Source organism: Corythoichthys intestinalis, chromosome 22 (genome assembly GCF_030265065.1).
Source record: "Corythoichthys intestinalis isolate RoL2023-P3 chromosome 22, ASM3026506v1, whole genome shotgun sequence".
Taxonomy (NCBI): Eukaryota; Metazoa; Chordata; class Actinopteri; order Syngnathiformes; family Syngnathidae; genus Corythoichthys; species Corythoichthys intestinalis.
Window position 1 is genome coordinate 29,469,276 of NC_080416.1, and position 20,628 is coordinate 29,489,903.

The window sequence follows — 20,628 nt, forward strand, 5'->3', positions numbered from 1 at the left end:
GTGGCAACCACTGTCATTTGTTCTATGGGCTCGCATACGTGACGTCATGGGAACTGTAATATCAATACTATAGATTTTTGTGTCATCGGTCTGACTTGACATGTTTTCCTCCCGAAGCCGGAAGCCGCAGCGGCTCCCCCGGTCGCGTGCTAACCACCACGGCACTAAGTACTATGAACTCGGCCCACCGGGTGCTGCCGGGAACCGCCGGGGATGGGCGCAGGCGGAGCCGCATTCCCCGCAGCCAGGGTTGCTCCAGAGACTCATCCCCCACACGCTTATCTGTCGGTGAGTTACAATAATAGTCGAGACATTTTGGAATTGAAAATGTGAGATATTGCTGTTTGTTCTATAGAAGCAAGTATCATTTGAATGATTAGTCAAGTAAATTAAATTCAGTGTGATAAAGGGACACAGAATACCAGTCTTGTTGATTTTGGGTACTTCCTGTTCATTTTGGAGCATTGCCGGGCAACTTCCTGTTCATTTTGGGTTCTGTTCATTTTGGGGTACTTTTGGGTCACTTCCTGTTCTATTTAAAGGGACAGACAACAGCAAGTATAAATGACCATGTGAAAAACGGATGCTTATAAGTATTTATGCAAATGGCAAATTTCTTTGACTTCTGACAATAGAGAAAATAAGTAGAGGTGGGTAGTAACTAAGGATGCAACAATACTCGGTTTAATATTGAACCGTTCGATACGCCCTCTTCGATTCAAGAAGCAAAAACATTCGATCCAAATGAAAAACTTCCAAAATGTATTTCCCAAATTTATTTTTGTCGTCTCTCTCGCTAAAATGTCCGGGGCAGCTTTGCCTTGACAAAACAAACTCTGCCGCTAGCAGCCCCCCTCTTCCACTCCTCCCCCAAACTGCATGAAAGGTGGGAGCTGTGGCGCACGGGGATCCTTGCTTGTGACGCAAGACAGAAACTTATGGAGGCGGCTTGCCGGCTTCAACATCGTGCAGATCCGTTGTATTGCAGCATTTCAGGTGAGCTGATATGCTATCCCCACTCGTACAAATTAAACAAAGACTGTCTTTTCTGATAGGTACAACAAAGACCGTCAATATATTGTTGCTGACTTGGCTGCTACGAATAACCTCGCTTTGACAACAGACAGGTTAAACCGTGGGTCACAGAGACCTAACTCACGGTTACATGATGAACAATGAGTGGAAAATTAAGAGCGCTGTACTGTTTATGAAAGTCGATTGTGAAATGCTGGTGTTGTGCAGTAATGAGCAGACGTGACTTCAGTGGCGTTTGTTAACTTGTTTTTTTAATGCCCTACAACACTCGCGCGCTTACAGTAGATATCTTCAAATAGCAGCCTAGATGTGATACGTTAGATTCCCCCCAAGTCCCATGCCATTGGCTGCGTGAGCCCAGAGTGATCATGGAACACGTTGTCCATATTAATACATTGATGAATTTAAAAACCGCCATGAATAAATGGAAGTTAAGCAGGCCAAATCAATCCATACCAGTGGCGATAGATAATGCTGCAAATATTGTTAATTCAGTACATAACACAGATGGACTCCTAACCACAAATAGGATGTTTTTCTCATGTGGTAAACATACCTGCTGAGAGAGTAATAGCAATCAACAGTGTGCCCCGCCTCACTTTACAAACAGTAAAGATTGTTCTCAGCAATTTTAAACAAAATTTCTTCAGATCAGTAAGAAGCACATAAATATTATGCATTATAATGCATGTTTATATGATGGCATTGTTATTTTTGCTTGTTAGCAAAATAAAAGAACATTTACGAACGCTACTCTTCCTCCGCTACTTCGGGCAACACTAGTTGTTACATTTTTCCTCTTTATTCTACATACAGATTTTACTTTGTTCTTTTTGCCAGATGATGCCACCAATGGCTCTACCAGTTTCACCAATCAGACGGCGCAACAGTAATTACACGACTCCATTACACCAATCAGACTGAATCTTGTCGTTCTACGATCACGCCAGCCTGTTCAATCACGTTCCGTCTTTAAAACACCGTAAAAAAATAAGTATTTGACATAGAGCACCAGCGTCAATATGACTCGAAAGTGCGGATTTTAAACTCCCAGTTTTTATTAGGCACCGATTTACCTCGGAAAAGTTGAAATATGATCCTTTTAATTTCATAATAGGAAATGATTTCTCCAGTAGAGGGCAGTAATGCTCTTTGGACAAATGATGCTTCATTTATGTAATTTTTCTCTCTCGTTGGAATCCAATGATTTTTTTTTTTTTTAATTGTATTTCTTTGGCTTAATGTGGTTATGTGATGGGTAAGAGGACAGTGTAATAATAACAGTTCATGTAGATAACTTAGTGCTGAGAAAAAAAATACCATTGTTTAAAAAAAATAATAAACAAACAGTAAGCATTTACTCACAATGTTACCCATTACTTGAGTATTCTTTTCACAAAATACTTTTTTTAATTGTACTGGAGTACATTTTTTGGATGACTACTTGAGTGATATTATTTTGAAGTAACGCTTCTCTTACTTGAGTAAAATTTTTGGCTACTCTACCCACCTCTGCTGTTAAGTTGATGTCTGCTCCTATGTTGGACAGTCACTTCCTGGCAGTACTAGCTTTTAATGACATTTTTTTCACTATTACATATCAGAAAAATTAAATTCTGATTTAGTAAAAAAGATTTTTTTTCTGCTGGGATGCACATGATAAATGCGCCGTCTGTCCCTTTAAGATTTTGAATATAGCCCACAATTTTGGGTGTTTTTGTCTTAAAACTTCCAGGGATCTCAAGTGTTTTCCCACCTTCCTCCTCCCTGTCCACCCTCCATTCCTTTCCCACTTCCTGCTTCTCTAGCTCCCTCCAGCATTAGTTCCATCTACAACGGTGCCAGCAGAGGAGGTAAGGCAACCCCGGACCACTGTCTGCGCTTTGTGTACCTTCCATTTGTATATCCGTCGTCCGAACTCCCTTTCTAACCCCCATATTCACAAAAAGAATGGTCCTTGCGTCTCCGTGCTAATGAACGAGCCTTCTCACATTATTTTCATCTTTCATATTTTCATCTCTGTGATTAAGCCAGCGATTAATCATGCTTGGCTGGACATCAAACAATCTGTCTTCTCGCCATCACTTTGATTAATCTCACTTCCTTTGTCCTTGTTTAGTGATGACTGAAAAAAACTTGCACGAGGAATATGGTGTTTATTGTGGGCATGGGACGGCTTGCTCAAAGATCATTACATTTTGAAAAACTGCTTTTTCTACTCCAATAAAGAGCATTCGTTGATTCGCTGCCAGTCTTCCGAGTTCAAATCGATTGGCTGTCTAACACCGCCAATGGCAACCATTGTGTTAATATTTTGTGATTTAATGTGGCAGAATAAATTAGGAGGCAACAAATGCTGAAAAACTTGAAAGTGTCCTTAAAGTTGTCGATAAAAGTATTTTAAAATGATATTGGATAATAACGATATTGGATTTTCATAATTGCTTTTGGGCCAATTTGCATGTTTCCTTTAAGGTGAATGTAAAGCTTTCTGCCTTTTACAAGGGCTAGTTACAGCTTGGCACAGCAGTTATACTGATTAACCATTCGATGTCTTCAAATATGCTTGGGATTTGTTATCTGAGCAGACCATTTGCATTCATGGCGCAAAAATCAAATGAACAATCAATGATTGAAAAATAATGAATTATAAACGTTTTACATATAACTACTGCATTACCAGAAAGAAATAGTCACTAAGAAAAGTAATAAATCATAAAAATCTGTGCAAAAGTCCAGCAAAATGCATCCTGGGAATTGTCATTGCATTGGCATGTCCTCTGATTGCCTGTCTGTATTTGTTATGCTTTGGTCGCGCCTTAGTGGCACTTTGGGGTAACTAGTGTAAAAGTGATTTAATTGTGAATGATTCCTTTTATTTAAAGCAACACCAGGTAATTTTTCAACTTTTATAAAATATTTTCATAACATTTGTGATATGTCGACTGACAACTAGTTAAAGAACACCTCTTTTATATCTTGAGGGGGTCTGTATCACTTTCACCGTCACTAACATTGAGGAGGATGGCAGGACCCTGCGAACTATGATGCTAGTCAGTAAGCAAATGTGGCGGCCGCCTTATGTACACAGAGCTTTTCCGGTAAAAATTCTTGTGACTAAATGCTTAAATCCCTGAATTCTTTATAGATATGGACATAAAACAGTCTCGATTCTTGGTCAAAAGCAAAAAAAAAAAAAAAAAATCTGGTTAGCATATATTTATTTAAATGCATTTGAAGAAATCACGACTGCTATAGACAAGAAAAAACATGCCATCGGTGTTTTTATTGACCTTAAAAAGGCGTTTGATACAATAAATCATTCAATTCTACTAAATAAGTTGGAAAAATATGGAATTAGAGGTGTGGCTGGGGACTGGGTGAAAAGCTATTTATCAGAAAGGGTACAATATGTTAAGATGGACGAGAACATATCTGGCACACTTCACATTATCTGTGGTGTCCCTCAAGGGTCTGTGTTGGGACCAAAACTTTTCATTGTGTATATGAACGATATCTTCCACGTATCCAATGCATTAAAACTTATCTTATTTGCTGACGACACCAACATATTCTATAGTAGTGATAATTACAGCGAGCTAGTAACTACTGTTAATAAGGAACTAAAAGCCATAAAGAAGTGGATGGATATAAATAAATTATCCCTAAATATTAAGAAAACAAAGGCAATGTTATTTGGTAATCAAATAGCTAATTCTGAGTTAAAAATAATAATTGAAGGTCTACCAATTGAAAATGTAAATGAAGCTAAATTTCTCGGCGTTATAATTGATAACAAGCTGTCATGGAGACCCCATATCAGATACACGAAAAACAAAATCTCCAAATGCCTGTCAATCATAAATAAAGCAAAACAATACCTTGATTTAAATGCACTTCGGATTTTATACTGCACTTTGGTACTCCCATACTTTTCATATTGTGTCGAAGTATGGGGGAACACTTACCAAAGTGCATTATATCCATTAATTACATTACAGAAGCGAGCAATTCGGATTATACATAAAGTGGGTTTTTTAGATCACACTCATGATTTATTTACTCAATCAAAACTGTTGAAATTTAATGATCTTGTGAAATACAACACGTCAATATTTTTATTTAAAGCATTTCATAAGTTATTGCCCCTCAATCTACAATGTCTTTTTACAGTGCAACAGCAATCTCATAATTTGAGAAGATTTGCCAACTTTTCACAACCAAAATTTCGTACTACTCTTAAAGGATTCTGCGTGTCTGTATGTGGGGTAAAACTCTGGAACAGTTTGGGATTACATTATAAGCAATGTCAAAGTATTCAGAAATTCAAATTGCTGTATAAACATCAGGTCTGGTCACGATATACAGAAAGAGGTCTTTAATAGTCTTGGGTGTATGCAGAAATATTACATGTTTTACGGATAATATTTTGTACATATGTAATAGTTACTCATGTATTATTAGTGATGTGTATGTATATGTGTGTATGTGTATATATATGTATATATATATATATATATATATATATATATATATATATATATATTGGTGTTATTATGATTACTGCAACTATTATTATTATTATTATTATCAATGTAATCATTATGATTAGTACAGCTGTTGTAGGGAAGTGACTGCATTCCTATGGAATTGTTGAAGTGAAATGGGGGTGGGACTCAAAAAGCTCGGCTTCTTCCCACTCCTTTTCGAGCTACACGTGTATGTATTGTTATAATTTTTGTTACATTCATCATGACTGTTTAATTTTTTATTGTATTTTATTTTTTCCATACTTGTTGTTTTTTGTTTTTTGTTGTTATTGCTCGAAATAAAATCAATCAATCAATCAATCAATTTTACATAAATATGTCAAAGTACGATGCTAGTCTGTCAGTCAATGTGGCGGCCGCATTGTGTAAACAGAGCTTTTTACGTTGAAAATTCTTGTGAATAAATGCTTAAATCCCCAAATTCTTTATAGATATGAACGTAAAACAGTCACAGTTCTTTGTTAAAAGAGCAAAAAACCAGGCAGTGAGCAAGTATTTTACGTAAACGTGTCGAAGAATGATGCTAGTCTGTTAGTCAATGTGGCGGCAGCCTAACAACAAAGAGCTTTTTACGTTGAAAATTCTTGTGAATGAATGCTTAAATCCCCAAATTCTTTATACTAGCAGATATGAATGCAAAACTTTCTCAATTCTTTGTTAAAAGTGCAAAAAATAAAAAAAAACGGGCAGTTAGCATTTATTTTACTTAAACATGTCGAAGAATGATGCTAGTCTGTTAGACAATGTGGTGACAGCCTTAAAACAAAGAGCTTTTTACGTTGAAAATTCTTGTGAAAAAATGAAAAATATAATAATTACCTTGATTCCTCGAACAAATCACTCGTGAGACAATCCTTCCTGTTTGTATGTGATACAGCTTTCATACTTTTAATTCGGCGCTGGATCGCTGCATGTGTGGCTGCGGCCTATTGCGAATAACTGGAGTGGATTGTGGGATGGCCCCCTACTTGAAGGCATGGCCCAGTGAAGATGGACTCTGACCCATCAATATCATTGTGAAGTCTATGCATTGGCCTAGCTTTCACTCGCTAGCGTGACGCAACACTAAGCCCGTCAGCACTGATGAGTTCAGTTGGGGTGGGATGGGGGGTTGAGGGGGGGTAACCACACTAAGCCACACGGTTGCTAACTGTCATAAGCTATTGTTTAGCAACAACTAGATTCATTACCTTATTACTATTCATCCTTAACTCAGCTGCTGGAAATAGAAATGTCATTTAATCCATTTGCAGCCGACTGACCGAGTGATCATTTTACGACACTGTGTGGGTGTGCGCTTGCCCTAATGGGGAAGCGCAGTCTTCCTTTTAGCCCAGCGTCGCTAAAATCTATTAAAACTGAAAAGTTACCTAGTGTTGCTTTAATTATGGACATTTTGGCTAATTTCAATTTATATTTATTGTGTGTGACATTTATTTTTGAAAACTTCAGTTGAGGTTGGAAAACCTTGAAGTTGCTACATTTATCATTATTAAAGCATCCAGTGGGCCATCACACTACAATTAGCAATATCACGTTAAATGCATGTCCTCTTATATAGGTATCAAATCTTTAGAGTTGGACGATATGGAGATATCGGTTAAAAAGTTTATCGGACAACTCTACTCGTACCAATCTTTGAGATTCAATGTTCTACAGAACATAATAAAAAAATTAAGTGGCGTTCCACTCGACTCTGTTCTAAATCCTTTGCCATTTCATTGATTTCTATTAAACTGAAAATATTTCTAATGCAATCGTAACTATACACAACAATGCCGACCACGAAAACAAAGTAAAATGTTGATTTTAACCACAAAATTGTCCCAAATGCAAGTTGACCCGTGCTCACATTCCTTCCTTTACGTATGTCACATTTCCCTTCCTTTTTCCTCACATTTGTCTTCTCTCTCTCTTTGTCTTTCACAATGTTCTTCTTCTTCTTCATCCTCCTGTTTCTTTTGCGACACTCTCGAACACCTCTCGGCTGGCGTTGTCCGTCAGCCCGGGGCAGCCGCATCCCCCGGCCCAGTATGAGTCAGGGCTGCAGCCGAGAGGCCAGCAGGGAAAGCAGCCGGGACACCAGCCCCGTACGCTCCTTCACGCCCCTCGGTGAGTAGCGGTAGTCGGACCACCCCATACTGCCCCACCCTGGAGAGGTGGACCCTTTTCAGCAAAACAACCCAAATCTTGCATGTTTTACTCGCGAGCTTTTACAATCCGTCCCCCTCATGCCGTTAGCATGAAGCAGCGCGGGGGGCTAACGTAAATTGTGTGTGTATGTGTCTTTAAATCTGGGTTGCAGCCTCGCGGAGCTACTCTCGCTCCACGGGAGCTCTCCACACACCCGACGCTTTCGGGGCTGCAGGTGAAGGCTGAGTACTTCTACTTGTTCTTCATACCGCAACCAACCAACCAACCACCAAGTCGGCTTTGATTTCGCATCTTTGTCTTCTAATTTGCTGCACCACTTTTCTGTTTCCTTTTTGCTTTTTTTTTTTTTGCATTTAGGATGCCCGAGCCTTCCAGTGGAATCGCATGTTTCCGACCCATTGTCAGCTTTGTATTGTCAGTTGTGTTTAAAATAGCAGAAATCTATAAAAAATTAGAGATGTTCTGTTGCCATTTTTTCATCCCGATACCGATTCTGATACATGTGCTGTGGCTATCGGCCGATACCAAGCACCAATCCGATACCAGTATGCGAGAAAAATGACATCCAATGGTTTGCTGAACTGGCTCAGTACACGTTTTTGATCATATACATAAAGAACATTTCAGCTGTTTTTTGGATGTATTTAAATGAAACAGCCCGGCCATTTAAATGCATTTAAATGCAACTGCAAATGATCAAACACTTATTTATTGAAAAGAAATACGCAAACAAGCAAAAGGGAACTTAAATGATCTCTTTGCATAAGGGCAGTCCAAAACAACTTAAAAAATATCAAAAAAGAATCCACACAGTAAACGATAAATAAATTTACCTATTTAGCAACTTCAGGTAGAACAGATGTCGACTGTAAACTTGTAGAATTTAAGTATTGATCATATTACAGCCCAACTGTAACTAAAGTTATCTTTTTGACAAAAACTGTCCAAAACCAGCACACCTTTCAGCATACTTTAACCATGCTTGTTAACCTTAGAGAGATTGGTAGTGCACTTTCAGAGATATATTTACAAGCTGGCAAGCATTACCTTGGCTCCAGGTGTTCCATTAAGCGGCAAAATCCGACATTCTCGACAACAGACAAAGGTTGGTCATCAGCAGTGTTGTCACAGATTACTTGAAAAAGTAATTTCATCACTCATTACGCCTAAAAAAAGTAATCTAATTACTGATTACGTCATTATCAAAGTAAGTTACTTTAAAAGTAATTTATCAGTTACCCTTTACCCATTTTTCTCCCTTTGTCTCCTCAACATAAGAATGACGACAGAAAAATTTCATTTCAATTTGCATTGTTTTACATAGGCACCGATATGCTGTTAACCGTAACCCGAAATTGTATGTAAAACAATGCAAATTGACGGCACAATAATCAACAACACCCAAATGAATTGCACAGTGCAATAAACATAAGTGGATGCGCACACACAAACCGGAAGAAAGCCGTACACACACGTGGTCAATTTGGCCACAAAACGTGGTGGCAACAAAGCACTTTACATTCAGTCGGACTTAAACACATCCCAAAGATGCCAAATGAACACATCACTTCACGACATAAATGTGCAACATGAATATGATGTAATCAATGCTTGCCAACTTGGAGCGATGACTTCCCATCGTTGAAACGAAAGCTACGAGACGGCCGCGCATGTAGGGGGTCCAAACGATCCCTGATACCCTCCAGAATTAAGGATATATACTCACCTCCATTCATGGATGTACACAGACCAACACTCTGCTCGAATGTGCAACTGCACTGGCAGCCTGACCCACGACTTTCTCAGTCCCAAAACACTTAGCGGCGTGTGACTCCAGACCAAAACAGGAAGTAGCAGTGAGCGGTTATCATGGAAACACTGGGAACCTTTTTTTAGCATTTTCTATTCAAAATGCTCTTCGTACATGACTACGATATTCTTCATTCTACATACATTATGAGGCAATACCAAAATAGTAACTCACAGACATTAAGGAAACTAACTTTAATCAGATCACTGGTTTGGAAAAATGAGTGCTTTAGATCACTTGTTACTGAAAGAAAGTAATCAGATTACAGTAACACGCGTTACGGCCATACCTGGTCATCAAGGACAATAAATTCCAATATTTTGTCTGTTCTACTTGTTGCTTTTGGGCTGTTGCTAGGTAGTTTTTCCCTTCGCTGCAACACGGCATCAAGACTTTTTTTCTCCTCGGTAAACTCAACGCATTCCTCAACTTCCTCAGGTGCTTTATTAATTTGATGGTATTAACTCATTCACTCCCAGCCATTTTCACCGGTGCAACCCCCTTCGCTCCCGGCTGTTTTACTGGCTTTTGACTGATTTTGCAAGGCCCACAGAAAATTCTGTTCTATTGCTATATAAACATGGAACCCACCAAAAGAAAGATTAGACTCTCTTCTTTCAGCAGGAAAAAAAGTAAGTTCATATCTTTTTCCATGCTTTAGAAATCAGCATTAGAAAATAGGTTAGTTTGAGCAATTTTCCTATTTCTGATGAAAAAAAGAGAAATTGAGCTTTTTGTGAAAGCATACATTTCAAATATAACTTTGACTTTAACACAGCTATTTTTTGCTTTAGTTACATCCCAAACATCTGAATAATGTTTTCCTTTTACAAAATAACTTAAACAACAAGACAAATAGAGCTTTTGATAGCAAAGTAATCATTTATTTACACATAACTAACTGAGAGATGATGCTGTTGTGGCCGCGGCAGCCGGGTAAACTTTTCCCTCATCGCTGCCTGTCTCATAAAGATGGATTTTTTTTTTGTCTCTGCGGGGTCTGCTCGGCGAGCAGCACGGACTCAACAGCGTCGTCCGCTGCACTGGTGGTCCCGGTCGTTCTGCTCGGTCGTCCAGCGCCTGGCATCCCGGGCTTCCTCTAGGTCGTCTGCTGCCTGGCATCCTGGACGCCATTCAGTCGTCTTCTGCCGGCGGCCCGGCCGTTCGTTGCCGTTGAATCGGGTTGCGGGTCTTACCAAATGCGCTACTGCCCTCCAGTGGCCAGTTTTATTGCTTTAAAATGGATTTTCAGCTTTGTGCTTTGGAGCTAAATTGAATCAGAACCTAGAGATGTCTCTTGTTAAAAAAAAAAGAAAAAAAAAGTAAAAGACGTATAAATACGTCTTTGGGACACTGAAACAATTAAAAATAGAACGTATTTATACGTTTTTGGGAGCAAATGAGTTAAATTATGCAACATTTGTTTCACCTCTTGAAATTTCCTTCTGAGAAATCTTCCTTTTCGAAGTTTTACTGGTGGGAGCGTCGATTGTAAAATACCGCCAAACAGCTATGTTGTTGCTGCGCCGCTAATTGTTGTTGCTAGGCCTGAAGGCACAAGCTGTAGCGTGCTACTGTGCATGCGCCGCAAGCGTCGGCGCCTGCTGTGGCGCGGTGGACCTATAGGCATCGAATATGTGCCTGCCCCTCTGAGCTCGCAAGCTCTCGATGCTGGTATCGGAATCGGAACATCTTTATCAGAAATGCTTCAAGTTACTTGCTTGACAAAGTAATGAACAAAATAATGAGGCTGTCCAAAAATGATCAAAACATACATAGTTAATTTAGTACACCTGATAATAGTTCAGTTATTCAGAGAACTGCACTATCAATGTTTGAGTTACAAAAGACTTCCACACTGCTATTATGAACACAACTGTTGTACCGCTCGACACTGACACCTTCTTTCTGTTTTCTTTGTCATATTTTGTCCTGAAATGTCATCTAACCAATCATAAAAATGAACTTACAGTTTCGTCATGGATGCGCCATCGTCCCTGGTGTTATTATTATTTTAATTTTATTTTATTCAAAGCATGTGGCAGCACTTTACTCATTTCTCCTATCAGTTTCCCCTCACCTTTTCCCTCATCTGCTTCCAAAATGTAGGTTCGAGTTTTGGCATGGGTCAGTCCAGTCGCTTGTCATCCTCAGTAAGCGCCATGAGGGTCCTCAACACCGGCTCGGATGTGGAAGAAGCGCTGGCAGATGCCCTGGTAATTAAAAATCCTAACCGTGCGTTAGCGTGTGTGCGTATGTGTGTAAACTAACCCTGCTTCTACCTCTTGTTAATGCTATCAGCTGTTGGGAGACATGCGGTCTAAGGTCAGCCTCTTTTACCCTGCCTTGTACCTTAAGTCTTGTCCAGTCTTACCTTGCTTGTGTATCTGACTTTAGTACTCAAAAGAGCACAGATTGTAATTTCCACAAAAAGTATTTGAAACTTAACTCAAGAAAACCTACGTAAACATAAACTGCATTTTTTTTTAAGGGTGACATTGAGTAAGTTATTATATTTCAATGGCATTGCCAGTCGATCTATTTTAGACTGGAAGGGCATGGCAGTGATAATTCCAAATTTATCATTGAAAAATTGTAAATGCCACACAATCCAACAGGAATAGATTAAAGGTGTCCGGGCGGCAGACGTGTCTGTAATTTCTTTCCGCTTCAAGCTGCTGTCATAAAGTTATTAAGGAAAATCATGGTTTTTGAACATTTATGAATTGTAATCGAATCCTCACTTGTCGAATCGCAATGCATCTAATAATCGATTTTTTGGAACACCCTTAGCGTGAGGTACCCTTAGGTCCCCACCCCTACAATTGACCCAAAGTGACCAAGAATTCCACAAAATCAACACAAATTGACCCGAATTGAACTTGAATTGATTGTTTGGCTTTTGTAAAGAAAAATGCAACGTGATTCCGGGTTAATTTTCCCGCCTTTTTGTTCTTTTGCATTTGCGCCTTTCCCGCAGAAGAAGCCTGCACGGCGGCGGTATGAAAACTACAGCATGTACTCTGACGATGACGCTAACAGCGACGCATCCAGCGCCTGCTCAGAGAGATCCTACAGCTCCAGGAACGGCGGTGCCATTCCCACGTACATGAGGCAGACAGAAGATGTGGCCGAGGTGCGCGTTTGTTCGACAGAAGTTCGACCGCCACGGACTAAGGAGGCAAAAATCAATAAGTGAAGGATTTCTTTCGATTGTCCAGGTGCTGAACCGCTGCGCCAGTGCCAACTGGTCCGAGAGAAAGGAGGGTCTTTTAGGACTTCAGGCTCTTCTAAAGAACCAGCGCTCCCTCAGGTCGGTGTAACATCAGAACACCAGGTTTGATATCTTTGCGAAGCGAGTGAAAGTTGATGATTTTTGGGGAATCTGCAGCCGTGTGGAATTGAAGAGACTGTGCGAGATCTTCACCCGCATGTTCGCCGACCCTCATAGCAAGGTATGGTTTGCATGTGGAACGCATGTCACACCGACACAGTGCACTGGTCCATCACTTTACATCCCGCCATACCTCACTGTACCGGATTCTGCCCCCCCAAAAATGAGGTTAAAGACACTCCACATCATTGAATAGTGACACTCACAGTAAATGTTTGATCTGTGAATGGACCGATAGATTTCCTAGTTCTAGTAGAATCAGGATTTACAGCTACATGTACAAATTTGTACTTGAAATGAAACCAAGATGGCACCTAACCATTGATCAACAGTATTCAAATTGACCAGTTTGAGATCAGCAAGTTATGCGACAAAGTAGTGAGCCGTTAAAAGTTGTTTTAGAAAGCCTTTTCTCTAAAAATGGGTTTTAAAAAAACAATTCTGAGATACAGGTAGTCCCTGGGTTGCAACGTACCCGACTTGCATGATTTGGACTTCTCGTCACGTGTCAACTGTTTTTTCTCCGGTCTTTTTTTTAAGTCCAGGGTTTCCCCTAGGATTTTTTAAAAAGATGTAGTGGTGGCCTACATCGGAGTCGGACATTCTCAACATGTCGTGCCGCGGCAAAATTGCTTTTATTATCATGACGAATGAGAATTTTTCACATTAATTTTTTTCCAAGAATTGCCAAGAAGAACCATAACAAATTTCTATTTGAAATATTTTATCAGCCAGGCTAATGTCAAAACTCGACAACTTAAAATCTTTTCTTAATACTTCAAAATACTCATCTGAAACAACCAGTGATATCAGAAACGAACAAATGCTATGCTAGGACGCGAAGATTCGGGTCAAACACACGTCATAAAGAACTTAAACGATATGTCAATGTTAAGGTCATTTTCACTGACTTAAACTAGAATTGCATTCTTTAACTTGAAATACTTTTCTGTGGTCTTTTCTCCCAATTTCCAACTCCACACCAACGCAGTCAGGCACAAGCTTGCAACTGGACAACTGATGTGATTTTCAAAATAAAGCATGTGAAGGAACAATTTTTATTTCACATGCTATTTCAGACGACTTCTGGCAAATAGTGCGTAAATAATAAGCTATATATTCATTCATTAATTCATTGTACTGCCCAAAACAGTGCGTTTCCTTGTGCACTGCCCGACAGCCAGCTAACACTGAATGTACTTCAATAAACCACAAGGCTTGGTCTTTTCTTGCCTTTATGTGAAATCATTCGTTTTTATATTGTGAAACTATAACACAGAAACATACACATATTCAATACTTAATACACTACAAACTGTACAACACACTTACATACACAACTATTATATAGATAGCACAACTTGCTTGAGCTACTACTAGCCTAGGCTGGCTTCTATAATACAACAAGAAGACTTAAGTTTTGTACTGATTACTTTTTTCCACAGAGGTATGCATATATTGCGCATCAATAGGTTACTGTAAACGTAAAATACTTACAAACATATATTTCCGAGGATTAAAGCAGTCACGAATGTCAATGCGACTGACACACAGCACTGTGCAAGTAAATGACTTGAAAACCAAACTTTGTCACAAAATAGATGCAGTGAATTATTCTGACCGACAGATGGCAGTAACGCAATGCAAAAGGTCAACTGGTTTCCCCACACTGGCGCATATGGCATCACAGACGTATTGTTAAATTATACAAATTATAAATTAGAACATATCTTTAAAAAACATCTAACTTGCAAGGCGTGCTGGCTTTTATTTTGGCGTGGCGGTGAGCCATTCTCTTTTCTATATAGGGGGAACCCTGAAGTTGCATAACAGTGTCTCGACCGCCACCTCTCAGCATTTATCTTAAGTGCAGTATATTATTTGTCATTTAATTTTGTTATTTATTAGGTCTAATTAATCGAAATGGTGATCTCTACAGTTATTGTATGCATATCTGGTATTTCATTAAACTACAGTATATGCGTGGTCCGCTTTCCTTTGATGCACTTGAACTTGTTCGACGTCACACCAGCGCTATTTTCTGTTAGTTTCGAGCGTTGCTTTCACGTTGGTAAGAGAGGGTGAACGCCAGTTAACATTTCAAGAAGGCAGAGAAACGGAAAACGGCTCTTCCCCCTGTTAGCTTGCTATTAGCCCGCTAGTTTATTGAGCAGCGTTCGTTTTCACCATTGGACCAGTGCCACTAATAGCTGCCGTTGTCCTTGTTGAATTGCCCAAGATTTGAACATTATTTCCCTCGGTATTGGTGTGCAGCCATTGAGGCATGTTTTTGTAAGCAAATATGTCTCTATTGATTGACTTTATAGCATTATTGTACGCTCTTTGTCATTATTGTATTTCAGTTTGCTGGTGAACAATTAATAAATGTCAGTTGTAAGAAGAACTATGGTATGATCAGTGTTACTACAGGAAAGTAATATCTATCTTTATTTTTTTACTTCTTTCTTAATTAATATGACATATAATACATGTTACAGGTTTTAGGGCAACTTAAAAGGTTAAAACCGGCTTATGCGGAAATTCGGGTTACGTCTCCAGCATAGATATGGAACTCGTTCGTAACCCAGGGACTGCCTGTATATCGCGATACTACATCACGGAATTCTCGTATCGATTCAAAATCCATCTGTATCGATCGTTACATTACTGTTAAAAATCGGCCAAACTAGTTTGTTTGCATCTGCAAAATACATCATGGCTCATCACAGAGATCGATTTTTTTTTTTTTTTTTTCTCCGATCTTTAAATTGGTCAACCCTACTTGAGTGTTCAGACTGTTCCGTCAACATTCGGGTATCTCAAGTGTTGTATGAAGCCGTACAGATCGCTTATCTTGAGTCAAGTCGAAACAAAAAGCCGGGACATCGTCAAATCACATTTTTCCATTTATTTTATTTTTTTGTGAGTACATTGATCCCTCGCTACTTTGTGCCCTCAGTCCATCGCAGATTTTTTTTATCAATTAAAAACCAAATAAAAACAGTATTTTATACAGATGTCCCGATCCGATCACGTACAGCATTTCACCTCTCCCCTCTGCTGCTTTTCTTGCTCACCAAGCAGCTGCTTGTCAAAGTTAACAATGAGTGACAGCTCTGATCTTTTGATCTTGCCAGAGAAGCTCGGGAGCGCCTACCTTGAAAGGCGCCGAATGTATGAGCTCTGGCGACTCATTGTGTGTAAGCTAGGAACGTGAGTGGATTTGAGTGGACTCACTCAATGAAACATTTAATAAGACAATCTTTTTGCTTCATTATTCTTGTTTAAAAATAATTTAGTGGGAAAGTAACATGTTAAAATCTTTTTTTTTTTTTTTTTTTTATACCTTGGGGGGGAAAGGGGAAAAAACATGTCTTATTTGCATCTTTCCAATGCTAAATCTGAATGAATACATTGAATACACCCCAAAAATGTTGTTTTTTATGTAAATAAGCTCCGCCTCTACTTCGCGGATTTTCAGTTATCACAGTGGGGGCACGGTCCCCATTAACCCCGCGAAAACAAGGGATCACTATATTGTATAGAAAACAAAAGTTCCATCCTCATTTTTGTTCACTTGGAAAAAAACGAAAATTTTGGGTCAGTTTGAACCACGCCAGAACACAAAAAAACAAAAACTCAGGCATGCAGTTTCCTAACGGCATGGCACGCTCAAGTGTGCGCGTGACCTCACCGGACGAACCGTCCTTGGCCGTGTTGGCTTCTTTTTCTTCCTCACTAAAAATTCAAGATATAGACGGGCTGCCATCTTATTTTAAAAAGATTTTAACCAGCTTCACTGCGCTCCATCTAACCCGCATGGGATCCTCTTCCCTCCCTGCCTACCGTTTTCCTTTTAAGTTTTTTTTTTTTTTTTTTTTTTTTTGACCTTTTGATGATTTCAATGAATTTCAGCGAGACTCCGGCAGGGTGTACGGCACGGCAGAATCCGGTATAAGCTCAGCCTCCTTCAAGGTACCGCATCCCATCCCCCTCCTACTTCATTGCCCTTTTTTTTTTTTGTGGTTCCTTCTTGCATCTCGTCCACGCAAGACATCACATTTCCAGATGTTTGTGAGATTGTCTCTTTTGAATTCTAACCGGTGTGTCCTCTCGTTTCTCCTCCATGCTGCCATGTCTCATCCTCGTCCTCCCTCGAACTCCGCAGAGGGTAAGTCCCGTCAAAACCGTCTGAAGGACGCGGTGTTCCTTGACATCACGGGTCTCTTCAGGCTGTTGTTTGAAGGCACCGTGGCATAATGGATTTTGACGTGAAACTCCTTACAGTCGCTTCCCGATAACTCAAAGCACAAAGAATGGATTTGTGTACGCGTTAGATTACCCGCAGTGGCGGCAACATGGGAAGAGTCTGAGAGGCGCCGTTTGGTATCCCACGGTATCTCGTGGTGGTTGTTTGACGAGAAAGTTCAGTGGGAACAAAGAAAGAAATAACTGCGGGACTTCGGATACGAAAACATGATTTAATAAATACGCAGTGAGGAAAAAAAGTATTTGATCGCCCTGCAATTTTGCAAGTTCTCCTACTTAGGAATGAATCTACAGAAAAAAAATCCAGAAATAACTGTGTGATATTTTTTTTTTAACAATTTATTTGTCACCTGTCTATTAGCTAGAATTGTCAGCCTCAAACACCTGTTAGCCGCGTTTAAAAAGTCCAACGAATAAGTGGAGTGGAGGTGAACTTTTTGAGTCTGACTTTTTGACCTGTTTGAGGCTTTTGGCTGCATATAAACATCTGTCCACTCCATAAAATCTGGAAGACTCCAATTCCTAACATGGTCAAGACCAAAGAGTTGTCCGAAGACACCAGAGACAGAATTGTAGACCTCTACAAGGCTGGACAGGGTTACAGGGCAATTGCCAAATAACTTGGTGATATAAGATCCACCGTTGGAGCAAGTTTTGGAAAAAGTTAGAAGCCAAACATGACCGTCAATCTCTCCCGGACCGGGGCTGCATGCAAGATCTACCTCATGGGGTCTCAATGATCCTAAAAATGGTAAAGGAATCAGCCAAGAACTTCACAGGAGGAGCTTGTCACTGACCTGAAAGGAGCTGAAACCACCATTTCCAAGGCTACGGTTGGTAATCCACTAAGACGTCATGGTTTAAAATCATGCATGGCACGGAATTGGAATAAGACATCAACAGACGAATTGGAATAGCAAAAAGGAAAATGATCGAGCCAAGCAACATTTGGAAAGACAGAACATTAAGCAATGCCCCGAAACTCAAGATACTGAGGAGCCTCATTTTTACAGTGATAACACTGTTACGTCCCGCGGACGGCTCGCTAAGGGTGTAACATAAAACGAGCCACACGAGTTCACAATAGGCACGATTTATTTACAATAGTCAAACTCTCAATGAACACAATATACAAAATGCGGAAGAAGCTGGCTTTAGGGTAAGCCCAAAAAAGAACAAAAAGACAGCCACTACACTGGCTTCCTACATTAAACAAAACATGAGAAAACGGGTTGAACAGAAATGGCAGCTTACCCCTACTACTTCAGTGCTCTATATGTACAGTAGAGGCGTGCAAAATTTCCGATTCTTAGATTATTCGCGATTCGGCCGTGGAAGATTCGAGAACGATTCACAAACATCCAAATTCCGATTATTAAATTATACCAGGTGAAGCGGAAATAAAACAGTCAGCGCGGTCTTCAGGACGCAACGAGGAACAGACCGAGAGTAAATATCATGTTCAACTCATGACGCTAGATAAAAAAAAAAACAAATATATCTAGAACTAGATGTGAAATGACAGACTTTCCCACGCTAGTAAACAGGCGCCATCTTAAAGCAGTAGACTTCTCTAGAAGACTCGGTTGTAGCGAACCTAATTACTTTTTATCTTTTAAAAAAAAAAAAAAACAGCAAAATCTTGACTTGAATCTATCTTTAAACGATGAAACAGTTTTAAAACTTTCACGTCGAAAGGAGACAGAAGGAAAATTATGGAATAACGGGAGCAATTTTAACAACTTTAACAGTTGATTCACAACATTAAATTAATTTAATGTAGTTTAAAGCTGCCGATACAGAATGGGGACTTGAATATTTTATTTACTGTTTTTAACGGTTAACTTGATACTGAAAGAGTAGTTTGTTTAGCCTGAGAGGATTTTTGAACAATTTTTGAACTAGTGTACAAAAAAGCCGGGTGGATGGGGGATGTGTTTTTGGTGCATCAATAATCGCTTTATAATCGAATTGGAGCCTCTGAATCGTAATCATAACCGAATCGTTAGGTGCCTAAAGATTCCCACCTCTAATGTACAGTGTGAACAAAAAAAAAAGATCCAATAACGGAATAACACAAGAGACCTCACCGAAAAAGCGGGAGTGTAACCAACTAGCGATCAAATGCACAAGTGAATGAATGGCAAGCAAAATAGCTGGCAAGGAGGACCCCGGCACGAATGCTGTCAACGCGACCTCCCAGAGTGTTGACAGCGGCTGTTTTTTTAAGTTGGTGCCCTTCCTCGGGTGGCAAATCAGTGGTGGCCACGACATGTGCCCATTCCGTGTCGGTCAGCACACGTCACGCTTGGAGGGGAGGCAGCCAGCTGGCGGAGGTGACGATCAGCTGACTGAAAGACTATCAAAAAATACAATTAAACGGCCAGGGCCGTCACATCATACGGAGCGGAAGGATGGACCATCAAACAGAAAGTGGAAAGGAAAATACATGCAGCAGAAATGTGGTTTTACCAAAGACTACTGAGAGTCAGCTGGAAAGAAAGAAGAACAAATTTAAGCATTTTTGAAGAACTCATAATCAAGCGCCAACTTCTACCAGGAATAATTGAAAAGAAAATGTCTTACTTTGGACACATAAGTAGGAAAAGAAAGTGCAGCATGACGAGAGACATAATTCAAGGAAAGGTAGAGGGTCGATGTAAAAGCGGAAGACTAAGAACAGCATACATAGAAAACATCAGGAAATGGAGTAACGGCACAGGAAGCTTTTGAGAAAGGCAGAGGACCGAAAAACCTGAAGACAGTTAACTAAGGAGGCTGCGTGGTCAGCAAGCAACAAAGTCGACGCTGTATCCCCTGCTTAAACCAGCACATGTCCAGGCCCGTTTTAAGTTTGCCAGTGACCATTTGGATGATCCAGAGGAGTCATGGGAGAAACTCATGTGGTCATTTAAGATCAAACTGGAATTTTTGGTCTTAATTCCACTCTTAGTGTTTGGAAGAAGGAGAATGATGAGTACCATCCCAAGAACACCATCCCTACTGTGAAGCACGGGGGTGTAGCATTATTCTTTGGGTGTGATTTTCAACATATGGGACTAGACGACTGCACTGCATTAGATAGAGGATGACCAAAGCCATGTATTGTTAAATTTTGTGAAATAACCTCCTTCCCTCAGTTAGAGCATTGAAAGTGGGTCATGACTGGGTCTTCCAACATGACAATGGCCCGAAGCAGACAGCTAGAAGAACCAAGGACTGGCTTTGTAAAAAGCATATCAAGCTTCTGGAGGGGCCTAGCCAGTCTCCAGACCTTAAACCCAATAGAAAATCTTGGTCCGAAGCTGTTTTTCAGTGACAGCCCAGAAACCTGACTGATCTAGAGAAGATCTGTGTGGAGCAGATCCCTGCTGCAGTCCGTGCAAACCTCTTGAAAAGTTACAGGAAACATTTGA

At 40.0% G+C, this 20,628-nt stretch overlaps 1 protein-coding gene across 9 annotated transcripts in view; it reads left to right on the top strand.

Annotated features, from left to right (window-relative positions):
• clasp2 (cytoplasmic linker associated protein 2) overlaps positions 1–20,628 on the top strand; it is a 153,035-nt gene that overhangs the window by 108,245 nt on the left and 24,162 nt on the right. For 3 of the 9 annotated variants that reach the window (XM_057827950.1, XM_057827951.1, XM_057827955.1), the window contains 6 exons: positions 118–288; positions 7,590–7,697; positions 11,659–11,765; positions 12,530–12,685; positions 12,771–12,862; positions 12,941–13,004. In XM_057827950.1, coding sequence (XP_057683933.1) covers positions 118–288; positions 7,590–7,697; positions 11,659–11,765; positions 12,530–12,685; positions 12,771–12,862; positions 12,941–13,004 — 698 coding nt within the window. Of the gene's footprint in view, positions 1–117; positions 289–2,843; positions 2,889–7,589; positions 7,698–7,890; positions 7,954–11,658; positions 11,766–11,850; positions 11,875–12,529; positions 12,686–12,770; positions 12,863–12,940; positions 13,005–16,858; positions 16,919–17,111; positions 17,115–20,628 lie in introns of all 9 variants that reach the window. The other 6 variants (XM_057827947.1, XM_057827952.1, XM_057827948.1 and 3 more) reach the window with 4 other exon arrangements.